The sequence below is a fragment of the Pseudorca crassidens genome, chromosome 6, assembly GCF_039906515.1.
Source record: "Pseudorca crassidens isolate mPseCra1 chromosome 6, mPseCra1.hap1, whole genome shotgun sequence".
NCBI lineage: Eukaryota > Metazoa > Chordata > Mammalia > Artiodactyla > Delphinidae > Pseudorca > Pseudorca crassidens.
In genome coordinates, this window is record NC_090301.1 from 59,947,486 (window position 1) to 59,961,197 (window position 13,712).

General features: G+C 35.0%; 1 protein-coding gene across 1 annotated transcript in view; it reads right to left on the reverse strand.

The window, feature by feature from the left end:
* Positions 1-13,712, reverse strand: part of PDK1 (pyruvate dehydrogenase kinase 1) — a 33,882-nt gene that overhangs the window by 18,897 nt on the left and 1,273 nt on the right. Inside the window, exons 2-8 of the mRNA XM_067741530.1 lie at positions 12,785-12,926; positions 10,012-10,083; positions 7,790-7,974; positions 7,381-7,476; positions 6,284-6,361; positions 4,723-4,799; positions 2,824-2,922 (exon numbers count right to left, since the gene is read on the reverse strand). Coding sequence (XP_067597631.1) covers positions 2,824-2,922; positions 4,723-4,799; positions 6,284-6,361; positions 7,381-7,476; positions 7,790-7,974; positions 10,012-10,083; positions 12,785-12,926 — 749 coding nt within the window. The remainder of the gene's footprint in view (positions 1-2,823; positions 2,923-4,722; positions 4,800-6,283; positions 6,362-7,380; positions 7,477-7,789; positions 7,975-10,011; positions 10,084-12,784; positions 12,927-13,712) is intronic.

Here is a 13,712-nt window from a genome sequence, read left to right on the forward strand (position 1 = left end):
AGACTGAAAGCTTTCCCAAGGTAAGTAAAAAGAAAAGGACACCTGTTGTATTCAACATTGTACTGGAGGTTCTAGCCACACAATTAGGCAATGAAAAAAAACAGATTGGAAAGGAAGAAGTAAAATTATTTCTATTTACAGATGACATGATCTTGTGTATAGAAAATCCTAAGGAGTTCACAAAAAAATTATGAAAACTAATAAATGAGTTTGGCAAGGTTGCAGGATACAAGATCAGTACACAAAAATCAACTATATTCCTATACACTGGCAATGTACAATCCAAAAATGAAAGAAAACAATTCCATTTACAATAGCCCCCAAAAGAATAAAATAATTAAGAATAAACTTAACAAAATAAGTGTTAGACTTGTACACTGAAAATCATAAAACACTGATGAAAGAAATTAAAGAGATCTAAATAAGTGCAAAGACATCCTGTTGTTCATGAACTGGAAGACTTAATTGATCTAAAACATTGAACTTGATCCCCATAAAAATTCAAGCTGGTGTTTCTTGCAGAAATCGACATGCTGATACTAAAATTCTTATGAAAATGCACTGAACCCATAATAGTCAAAACAACCTTGAAAGGGAAGAACAAAGTTTGAAGACTCACATTTGCCAATTTCAAAACTTACAACAAAACAATAATAATCAAAATGTGCTTAAGGAGAGATATATAGACCAATGGAATAGAATTGAGAATCCAGAAATAAACCTATACATTTACAAGCAATTGATTTTTGACCAGGATGACATGAAAATTCAATGGAGAAATAATAGTCTTTTCACAAATGGTACTGGGACAACTGGATATCTATCTGCAAAAGAATGAAACTGGATCCCTACCTCAAACCATTTATAAAAATTAACTCAAAATTAGATCAAAGACCTAAACATAAGAACTAAAACTATAAAACTCTTAGAAAGAAACAAAGGCATAAATTTTTGTGATTTTGGATTAGGCAATGGTTTCTTCTTAGATGTGACATGGAAAGCACAAGCAATAAAAGAAAAAATAGAATAACTGCAATTCTTCAAAATTAAAACCTTTGTGTTCCAAAGAACACTACGATGAAAGTGAAAAGATAAGCCACAGATGGGAGAACATTGGCAAACTATATATCTCATTAGAGACTAGTATCTACGATAGAAAACAAATAAATAGAGCTCAACAATAAAAAGACAACCCACTTAAAAACTGAGCAAAGGATCTTAACTGACATTTTTTCAAAGAAGATATATATCACTTACACCCATTAGAATGGCTATAATCAAAAAGACTGACAATAACAAATGTTGGCAAGGATATGGAAAAATCAGAACTTTCATTCATTACTGATGGAAATGTAAAATGGTACAGTCACTTTGGAAAGGAGTTTGGCATTCCTCAAAAGTTAAACAGAGTTACCTATAAGCAATTCAACTCGTATGTATATTCATAAAAGAACTGAAAACCAATGTTTACACGAAGACTTGTACACAAATGGCAGCATTATTCACAAAAACCAAAAAATGAAAACAACCCAAATGTCCATGAACTGATGAATGAATAAGCAAAATATGTTTATACCCATTCAACATAATATTATTCAACCATACAAAGGAATGGATACATGCTATAATATACTAAGTGAAAGAAGTCAGTCACAAAAGACCACGTATCATATGACTGCATTTTTATGAGATGTCCAAAACAGGGAAATCCATACACAGAAAGTGGATTAGTGGTTGCTAAAGGCTGGGGAGAGGAGGAAATGGGGAGTGACTGCTAATGAACACTGAGTATTTTCTTGGGAGTGATGAAAATGTTCTGAAATTCGACAGTGGTATGGTTGTACAACCTTATGAATATACTAAAAACCACTGAATTGTATACTTAAGAAGAAAAAGGAACAGTAGATGCCTTCAAAAGTTCTGCAAGATGATTATTTTTAGTCTATAATTCCATGTATGAACTTAAATGCTAGGAAAATGGCAATTGAGGCTGGGGGAGGAGAAAGAGGGGAGATGCTCTAAGAGAGCTAACTTCTCAGCTACCATAACTGAAAGCTGATGTTAGCTATTTAAAATTTTCTAATTTCAGAAACAGCAATATTAGAATACTACTTTAAACTAGCTAAATACCAGAAGAAACAACTAAAAGACTATCTCTGAGTAGTGACCTACAAACGGCAAGGACCTGACATATATGATTTTTATATGCTCTTCATTTATTAATTTAATACAAAATTTAAAATGACTATTTTAAAGAGAGAAACATCATCATACTCTAAGAAACTGGACTATCTGAAAAATGTAGTAGAGAAGGCCTGGCACTCGGGTCAAAAGACTGATTTCATGTCCTGTGTCATTTATTGGCCATCTAATAATGAACTAATCACTGTGTCTAGTTTCATATCTGTAAAATTGAGAATAAAATTACCTTTGCTCCTAACTAAAATTTGCTATGAAAATCAAATGAAACAAAAGTAGATTAAAAAGCATTGTTTAAAAATGAAAAATTATGTACTATCTACATAACACTACAAATACCCAAATATTTTAGATTTTACTTATCAAAGTAGATACCAAAGTGGACATTCATGATCCTGCTAAGCTGTCTGTCTCCAGGATTTACTTTAACTTGAATCATCTGGATGAAGGACCAGAACAGAAATAGACTCAAGGGAATATTCCATAACCTGCCAGATAAATGAAGTAATGTGCTTATCATCAATTAGTTACAGAATTTCTTTCTCCTAAGAATAAATTGTCTTCTAGAAAATATGTGCATGCCTGTACATCAATTTAAAAAAATAAACAAAGAACAGCATTTACCTTCACAGTCAAATCCTCATTACCCAGCGTGACATGGACTTGAATAGGCGGGTAAACACCTTTGTTGGCATGATGCTCCATTGTTGCTCTCATTGCATTCTGAAATACATAAGGGTTACATTAAAAATGCAACTTTAAAGAGAGAAACTAATTACAATTTTCAAGTACATATGCACTACTTGAAATTTTTCTAAAAATTTAATTCAGTGGAAATATGCCAGAGAATCATAATTCTTATAACCATATTTAAAGAATTACTTTAAAAAAATAGTCAGTTTTGAAGGACTTGGTAGATATTTAGATTTAAAGACCCCAACTAAATTCTGCATATTTTCCAAAACCAGACTTCTCGACACTTTTAACTAGTTTTACATGAAAGCAGAAAATTCTATCCAAATATTTTTATAATTTGATAATGGGCAAACCTCGTTTTTTGAAAACAGTTTCATCTCCATTTTAAAGAACTATTTAAATTGTCATAAATTGCTTTAAGAAAAAACAATTTTTTCATTTAGTATTAATAGCAAGTCTTATTATGATGTAGAAATGAATCCAAGTTACCACTAGTTTGAAACTGGGGTATTTACACTGTAAAACTGTTTTGACCAATTTCTAGAGGATACAGGGTACACAGTGCCAACATATCATAAGCACTACGTGATGACATGTAGCATTGGAGTAGGAACTGCTAAGACTAGATACAGTTTAAAAGGCAAAAGACACGACTGAACTTGGAAATAAGAGTGTGTGGCCCTGGAGCACCAATCAGGATTGAGTCCCCTGAGGAGGAGATTCTGTCATCTCTACCAAAGGCCATTTAAGATCAGGTTTCAGACAGAAGCCATTATCACTGACATAATATAAAATCTGTTACATAATATGGTAATATTTCTTTTATAAAGCATCATGGGGAACAAGATCTTTATGTGACTGCAATTTCAAGGAAAAAAGTTAATCCTTGAAGTGCCAATTGTTTATTCATTTAACCACTTTGGTAGAAAGATTTTTGTAAGATATTCGATACGTTCTTGCTGTCTTAGAACCAAGAACATTCTTCAATCTTCGCTATTCTAAGACAGTCAACCAGTTTTTCTGTTTCACTGTATTTTTCTTTTTCATGATCAGGCTGAAAGCCACCTCTTCTCTCTTCCACAGGCTCTTGGCTGAAGACATGGTAACCACACTGAGAGAGACTACAGGCTTGATCTGGGGTGTAATTTTCAGCCACATGGACCCGTACCACTCCTCATCATTCACTTTCCTGTCTACCAGCAAGTGTCATTGGTGTGTTGATGAGAAAAAACGTACTCTCAATATTATTAGCATAATTGTATTTAGTTTTCAAATTTTGCTGTAAAGAGCAAAAATAACAGGAGAAGCCCTGTAAATCAATATAAATGACTTTCTCAAAAAAAAATGCATATAACAGTGGGACTGGTCCTTTAGAGGTGAAAGTTGAGAATCATTCTTCTAAATATTTTGTTTTGTAAAAATATAAATAAAACTTTATTGAGCACCTATAGTGTGCTGCCATTGTATTAGAATTTAGTATGTTATTCTCTTCATAGTAACCTAGATAGTATTATCCTTGTTTTACAGAGGAGTAAACTGAGGCTCAGAAAGGTTGAGTGACTTGCCCAAGGTCACACACATATTACATGGCAGAATTGGAATTCAAATCCAGGTCTTTCTGAGTCCCAGGTCTGAGCTTACCACTAAACTGAGGGGCCCGTGAGTGTTGACAAACAGCTGATCTCCAGTGATGTGACATGACACCGAACATGAAAGGGTATCTTTTAATGAAACTGAGGAAAATGCGGTACAGTATTTAAACTTTCAAAGCAGATTCCTAACCTTAGAAAAGGACTGATAAAGGTGACGTAATACTATTTTACAAACCTTGAAAAGTTCAAACACCATGTGATAGAGATGGGATGGTACATAAACCACTTGTATTGGCTGTCCTGGTGATTTTGCTACAGAGCAGAAGAGAAAAATATGAAAGTACAGAGAGATGTGCTTAGAGCATTTTAAAGAATATATTGTGTAGTGATGAAAAGAAAACATTTACTGTGGAGGATAGTACTATTTGGGGGAGAAGGGCCACACCAGTTCTTCACTGAATCAGTGTTTGAACCCAATGCTCACACAAATTTATAACTGACTGTGACAACAAGAGTCCTGCACTCACTCTTGCAATCCTGCATAATGATCTACCAACCCATCTTCCCATTCTTGTCTACAACGGTGAGTCTGTTTAAGACACTCAGCCTTAAGGTCGGAATTTTACCTTCCAAAAAGAAGTGTTAAAGTCTACTTGGTCCAACCCACATAAATACATTATTTCTTTAAAAAGCCATTTTTTAATTGTTTCACCCAGGTGGAACGTTTTGTTTTATTTTAGGCACTTCAACGGATATAGATCTGAATAAAAACTTTGAGCTAGCATCAATTTATCAAGGACTACTAATTCTACATTCAAACATTTAATAGGAGCCCAGCTGGGGGTAGAGGGCAGATAATAAGTAAAGCAGAACTTTTAGTAAAGGAGTAAGAGTCTCCATACCTTAGAATTCTAATTCAGCCAATAAACTGGACTCCCCACTGAATACTGTCCCTTGGAAACATGGACAGTACATCTGGAAACTGCCCACAGCAGTTCAGGTTCCCAAACTATCACTTGTGCATTGTGGTTCTTATTTACTGAATGGTACCATATGGCTTTAGAAAACCAGGCAATTCTATTTTCAATGGGGCAACTTCCTCCACTGCCCTCCCACTCTAAGGTCCAGAATACAACTCAGTAAAGCCTATTTAATTTCATTCTTCTTAAAGGGTGATTTTAACTTAGGAAATGTTTGTCCCTCTATCAAACTACCCTACCTCAAGGAAAAACAGGGAGACTCATCAATCTCCTTTAAGGCATCTAAACCTTTTGTGTCCAAAAGGCACTAGTCAGGGTGAAAAGAAGACCATCAGAAATAATCAGATTCTCATATAGATGAGCATCCTTCTTTCCTCTTTTACATCTCCAGTCTTTTTACTTCCTCAACAATAAAAAATGGTTTACAACTCAGGAAATAGAAATCTTAAAGGGTAAACCATACATTACTGAAGTACATATAAAAGTCAGATGTAATTTTCTCAGCATCACTTTTTTCTATGACTAACCAGAAAATCAAAAATAAGCAAAGAATCAATATTATCAATTAAAAATAAGGAAAACGGGGAAGAAAAAGCCAAAATGTCTTTCAGAAAGGATCCAACTAAATTAAAAAATATATATATATGTACACACACATAAATACATATATTTTTAACATGATTTGCTCTCCCTCAGTTTTCATATCCAATGAAGAAGTTGATGAAAAGTTCTTTTAATTAAAACAAATCTAAATTCTTATCATTCCTTCTCTGGTAATCATAACACTAATCATTAAGGAAAAGGCATCAGGCTTACCATTTAGTTCTTCAAGTTCTAGTTCGGGAGAGTTAATATAATACAAATCACACAGACGCCTAGCATTTTCATAGCCATCTAGTGTGAATCAAAACAAAAAAGTCATTAAATAAATTTACTTCTGTTTCATGCATTAAGATGGCAATAGTATATAGACAAAAGAAATTTTAAAACTTTCTATAGAAAAAAATATACTTTAATAATCTTAGTTTGGGGAAGGTCTTTTTTAAGTACGACATGACAAAGCCTAAAGGCCAGAAAGGAAAAAATGACAGATATGATCACAAAAAATTAAAATATCTGTATGGGAAAAGACACCATAAACAAAGTAAAAAGAAAACCAGAAGGCTGAAGAAACTATTTACAATACAGATAACAAAAATTTAGAGTTGTAAGGGTTTAGGGAATAGCCACTCTCATTCATTGATACGTTTTTGGAGGTTATCAAAATTTGAAATGCACTTTAAATATTTTTGATTCTAGGAATCTTGCCTTCTAAAATACTAGCAAAAGTCAGCACATATCTAAGGATGTCCACTGCAGTACTCTTGGTGATAGAAAATTTAAAACAACCGAAATAGGCATCAATAGGAGATGGATTAATACATTCTGATACATCCATAACAGCCATTCAATAACCTGGTGTATATCCATATGTACTGCACATGGTACAATGTCTGTAAACTTGTAGAAAAATATACACAAAGTACCCCATTTTCCAAAAACAACAAACAATATAAGACCAACAGTTATGTATGTGTGCAAGTATAGATGGTACAAACACAAAAAAGTGTGGAAAGATGCAAACCAAACTATTACGAATTATGGCTCCAATATAGGGAATTAGAAAGAGGGGAGGAGGAAATATTTTGAAGTCAACAGATAGCCTCATAATATCACCACACTCTAACAAAACACTGTATCAACAAAACATTCGTCCTATTCATAGTGCACAGTTAGCATTATAAAGTTATATTCAAACCCATACGTTCCCTCCTAACATTTTATCTCATAATATAAATAATTATTTTAATAGCAAGAAAAATAATACTCAATTTTGATTTTTTCATTTTTTCTGAAAGGAGAAAGGTACTTACCTTTAATAACTTCAACCACATTGCAGTTTGGATTTATGCTTCCAATGTGTTTTCGATGAGACAGGCTTCCTTTGCCTTTTCCACCAAATAATAAAGCTATCAAAAAATAAAAAACAAATAAAGTAAGCTAAAATACCTAATGCCCCTGTCCAGATTTGAATACTGTTTCTCTAATGGGTAGCAAACAGTAGAACAAGTATTTTCCTTAAACATAAACATAGTATTTTACATAATGTTAAACATAAAAACTCAATTTAAAAAAAGCTCCTTTGTACGGCAGTCTATTTGCTTTTCTTAATACGTGAAAAAGTAAAATTAAATGTTCTCCCTAAAAGGAAGTTTTCTAAATAAATTTAAAATATACCAACACATCTTATTTAGCTTCTTCTCTTGACTTGCAGATACTTACAGTGCTGATTGAGTAACATTCTAATTGAAATGCGACTCATGTAGAAACGATCCAAAAAGTACTGAACGTTCTGGCTGGTGACAGGATCCACCCCGAAGCTCTCCTTGTATTCAATCACACCCTGAGCCATCGTGGGAATCACGTCATTGTGTCGGTTCCTGATCCGTATCACAGTATCTGTAAAGCTAAACAAACCCGTCTGTTAAAACAGCCAAATATTTTGGCAAGTGAATGGGATACTAAAATCTAAGTTTACTCAATAATACTAGGCAAGGAAGCCCTAATTCAGTAAAAGAAGCATCGGTGCATGTTTTCTTACACTTATTTAAATATATTTCAGATGATAAAATATACCACGTCTATGGAGATGTTAAGAAATTCCAAAATAGAACTTGTGAGATGTAATTATTTTCTTGGACCTCCTAAAAGTAACACGGCCACAAAACACAATCCTACAAATGTGAAGGGTTTTCTTTAACCATTATTAACTAAGATTATCTGAGCACTTGCTATGAGGATGGATCCAGGGACATTCAGCATAAGGGAAGACAGAGCACTTGCTTCTAGGGAACACATGCTCTGTAAGGAATGAAGATGAATGAGCCAATAAAGGCTGTCTGTTTTGGAACTATTCCCCAGGTTCAAAAAGAGAAAGGGCCACTTAGAAAAGTAGAAAAGAATTCTAAGTCCATTCATCCAATGAGTTTAAAAAAAAATGGGAGAAGAAAAGGTAAATGTTGTGTTCAAAGAAAAATCATCAAGCCATCCAGTCTTCCCATTTCTATCATTCGGAAGACATTATTGCATGGTTAATTTAAAGAACTAAATAAAAGAGGAAAGAAGTCTTAGTTATGAAGTAACAAAATCCATCTTGTAATATACCCGTAAGAATTTACACTTCCGAATGAGTGCTTTCTCATTCAAAGTCATCATCTTGAATGCTATTAACCTATTCCAATGATGCTCTCACTACTCAAAACATTTTTGGAATTCCTAGCTTGTAATTAGTTTCGAAACCAAACTGTTAATCCAAAATACAAACAACAAAACTCCTCAAAAACAACAATCAACTCATCATTTCTAGTCACTCCTTAATCATTTATTTCACGTCTCTCTATCTTGTCAAAACCAAAACCTGCAGTATTCTGCCTGGCTGCTCACCTTAGTTTTTAAAATTCAGCTCTGAATAACTTTTCCCAGAAGGTTCTACAGCATAATGTTTACTTTTAAGTAAGACTGAGTGGGTCCAAATCCATTTGCTATCTCTGTGACCTTAATGCTATCTTATGTTACTTAACCTCTTTGTGCACAGATAGTATTACCTCAGTAGAGTTATTTTAAAGATTAAATGACATCATCTGTGTAAACTATGCTGCATACCTAGACAGAGAGTAAATTCCTGATGTTATTTTCAGACCAAAATCAGGTTTAAAAAGTGAAATGTTGCTATCACCTTTAAAGACAGTAAATAAAAAATGTGTAATGCACTCGAAGGACAACAAAAGAGGTAGTCTTTAAGTTCTGAGCAACATTCACTGGAATAAGCAGGTAACTTGCCTTAGGGGACTATGGGGCTTATTAGTCCTGGTATGTTGATTATTAAACAGGTCACATTACTTACACTGTCTCACAGACCACTGGTCATAAACTAGAGACCCATAGACAAGTTTTTGTAGGCCTTCAGTGTCTGTTAAAAATTTAATTAGTTTCCAATCTTTCAAAATTAAGAGATTTTACTTTAAAAAAAACTAGACTTGCAGTTTTTCTTACACACACACACACACAGATCAGATGATCTGGGCAGTGTTTCTGCTCAGCAATGATCAGCGGAGCTGAGATGGCTGTCCTTTAGAAGCATACACTCTCCAGGTCAAGAGTCCTCACCAGCCCCCTATCATCCAAGTGGTACTGAGGCCACATCTACATTTCCATATTGGTCATCCCATTTGAATTGTATCTTTCTTTACACTAGAGTTAAGAGGAACATGAAGATTTTCTTATGCCCAGCCCAATTTACGAACTTATGTTACCTTATTGGCCTGTATGGGCTGCTATAGACACATATACCACCATATGTTCTAGAGTAGTGGGAAACTAAAAGTTAATCAATTTTCCTAAAGTGACCCAACAGCAGGTATAAGCTCAATACCTTTACATTTTTTATATGATGTCCAAACAGTATAAAAATTGTGTTCAGAATAGGGTCAAAACTGTGTACTTACTCATAAATAGTTTTAGCATCTTCAGCACTTTTGTCCTTAAAATCAAGAAGCTCCTGAAGACTCTGGATATACCTAAAATGCAAATCAACCCCTAGTAAAGCTGTTCTTTTACATTTTGAAACTTTAATATTGTGAAAATGTTCAAAAGGCATTTTTAACATTTCTTAATTTTTAATTAATTTTTAACAAATTATGGTTGAAGTAGGATTTTTATATCCATTCACATTCAAGCAAAGTGCCTGACAATAATTAGAAGAAGGTACATGTTTTCTCCTAAAAGCTTAGGTTAAATTTGATTTAAGAATTTTAAGATTTCCTACTTTTTTTTTAAAGTTCTATACTCTAAGATAGTTTTTAAATTTCTTAAAATTACCACTGTACCTTACAGTATAAATACTGACTTATGAGAACTGAGTCTGTCACCAATAGCCATATGATATTGGGCAAATGACTTAACTTGTCTTAGTCTCAGTAAAATGTGGATGCCAGCCTACCTTGGTCTAAGAGTCTAACTTAAATGCCTCTGCTTTAAAAACTTAATTTTAGATGTTTGTGTCCAGTCAACAGATGTTTATTGAAAGTTTACAATCTAACACGTGGTTCTTTTAAACAACTGAACAAAAACACAAAAGTCATGAAAATGCAGGTTTTTAATTTACCAAACAATTCAAGGGAGCAAATCACCTGGTAAAGGAGCAAAATGAGGGAAGCCAAATGACTCTCTGAAGGTCATGCTGAGGAGCACAGTGGTAGTGCAGCACCAGAGCCAAAACACCTACCATTCAATGACCATCAGTAGTGTAAGGTCTGCTTTGGCTGGATCTAAAACTGCCATAACTTAGCAGGCACCCAGGGGCAATGAAAGTGTTTTAAAAATCTGTAAATCCACATGTTGGTTTGGAAAGTTGTTTCTGACAAGCAATATGCCTTACTGCATGCCAACACATTCCAAAGTCAAGTGATTCTGATGTCTACTGTTATGACTTAACACTTACTTTTCTCTTTATTGGCAAGAACAATTACGCTCTTTATTCAAGAGATACTGAAACCAAGCAGGACCCTGTGGGGCTCCTGGGCATGGAAGCCTTTCCATGTCCCCTGTTTCTTGTTTGTAGGGAATAGACTCCAGCCTCCACAACCTTCCCTGAGTTCCAAAGGGCAGGTCCAAACAGTTGGTAATCAGGGAAGGGAGGGGATTCAGAGACAAGGCAGGAGCAGCCAAGAAACAACAGTGCAGCCTTGGGGCAGGTCCTGGTTCCACCTCAAGGGAGATACATAACAATATCTTTGAGCTTTTTTACAGAACTAAAACCCCCAACAAATGGAATATGTTAGCATTCTTTAATCCAGAGAAGGTCACAGTTTGATAACCTCAGGAAGCTCATCAGGAGACCACCTGAGGCCAGATGAAAGGACTGCAGGCCCTGCACACCCTCATCCTTATCAGCAAACCCTGCCCTTGAACCACTGCTATAATCACCAAATCTCCCTGTGTTGGGACACAGTTTTTCAGGGCATGAGCCCGCTGTGTCCCGCTTTGCCTGGCAAAGCAATAAGCTATTCTTTCCTACTTCTCCCAAAACTCTTGTCTTCAAGATTTGATTCGGCACCAGTGCACAGAGGCCGAGTTTTTGGCATCAAATTTACAACACTTACAATGTGTTAGGCACAGATAAGATTTCAAAATGCAGCATATTCTATTTTTAACGAATTCAAAACAAAACAAAACAAAACAGGAATAAGCCTCCATAGAAAATTGTATGTCCCCCTTCCATCAGAGTTCCTCTTACTTAAACCACATTTCTAACTGTTACATTCTTGGACTACATGGCATCTAATTATCGTTTATGTAGCAGTCATACTTCTTTCACTTATTTTAAAAAAGTGACATTAGATCAGCTTCTCCCAAAACTATAATGCCTACAACAGGAAAGCTAGGATCTCCACAAATCATAATTGGGAAATGTCTTGCAGCTCAATTTTTTCCATTTAAGACTGAAATCTGGCAAACTCTTTTGTTTGAAATCTATAGTGCTTAAGAGAATAACACTTGTAATAGCATTAACAAGAAAGGCTGTACACAGGTGGCCACATATGTGTGCACACTTTTAATACCTCTGTCATTTTTTAAAGGAGAGATCATAGTTTCTACACAATTCTAATAACTTCTAATTGTCTTTAAATGGTAGAATAAAGATTTTAACTTTTGTGATTTATAAAAATATACTTCACTAAAATAAATTCAGTTTATAAAAAATATTTACACCCTTTAATACATTTTATTAATCTGACCACAGCATGGGGCAGTAGAAACAAACAAATCTGAATTTGACTCCCAGCTCCACCACGACTGGTGCTGCCTTGGGCAAAGGACTTAATCTGTAGGTGCCTCAGTTTTCTCATCTATAAAATGGAGGTAATCATGCCTACTGGGCAGGGTTATTGAAGGGATTAAAGGTAATGTACATAAATCCCTAACTATCAACATACAGTAGATATTTTTATTACATTATAAAATAACATCCCTGCAGATTTAATAACACAAATCTGAAATATAGTGTTTGTATTTCTGTGCAGTTCTGATTGTTTTTTTCAAAACCAAAAAGTAGTACAGTCCAGGATTCAGGGGATAAACCCAGATACATCCAAACAAAGGAGGAGGAATGCTGCCACTACCTTAAGATTCCACTGAAGAGTAAAAAAGTATTTGCTTTAACTTCGGGTAAAGTCTACAACTCTATGGAAATTGCAGACTCAAGACAGGCAATCTTACCAGCTTTGCACCAATTGAACTGATGGTGTCCTGAGAAGATTATCTGGAAGAAGACTTATTTCTTTCATTATATTTGCCAATCTCACAGGCAACTCTTGCCGCAAAAACATAAATGAGGTCTTTTCACAAGCATTCACAGATCCTGAAACCAAACAGTGGGAACAGCAGTGAGTGAAGGCCATAAGGCAGGGAGAAACACAGAGGGAGTTATTTGGCAAGTGGTAGCATCACCATATGACAGGGCAAGGAAGAGGAGGCAAGGGACAAGATAGCCTGAATGACCTTCCAACTCCCACCCTTCCAACCACACTGTACAGCAGCAATGAGGATACTTTCTTATCTCCATTACTCACATCTCCCATCTTAGAACTAAGACGACCTAAGCAAGCCTAAGCAAGTCACAGGGTCTAATTAACGTAGGACCTGCAAAAACCTATCCTATATAACCTGTTGTTGCTATCATTAAAAAAATCTGTTTCTTAACTCTAGGTTTATGAGAAGAACCTCTCTAAGAAACAGTGGAAATTCTGACATGTTCACAGGAAGATGCATTGATTCCACGCAGAACTACTATACTAATTGCCATAAGCAAAGAGTAAATGTAGAAGAGTCTTTCAGGCAACAGAAAGCAAAAAATACCAATGCCTGTTCAGCAACCATCTTCAAGCTTCTCCCCCAGCAGGTCCTATTCAATTGTTTGATTCCTGGAAAGCAACCTGCTTCCTCCTCCACTCCTATCTCCTTTGCTAAGCAGAACAGCTGTAGAATCTCCTTTGGCAAGCAGTTTCGTTTAAAGTTAAACTAAAAAGCCCTGTTATTTCAGTAATGCATTTTAAACTCACTGATTTAATCTTGCTGTTTTAGCAAGAGACATCCTTAGCAAAAACTAGATTGTCAATAGCAGGAATTATTGTATTAAAAACATTTT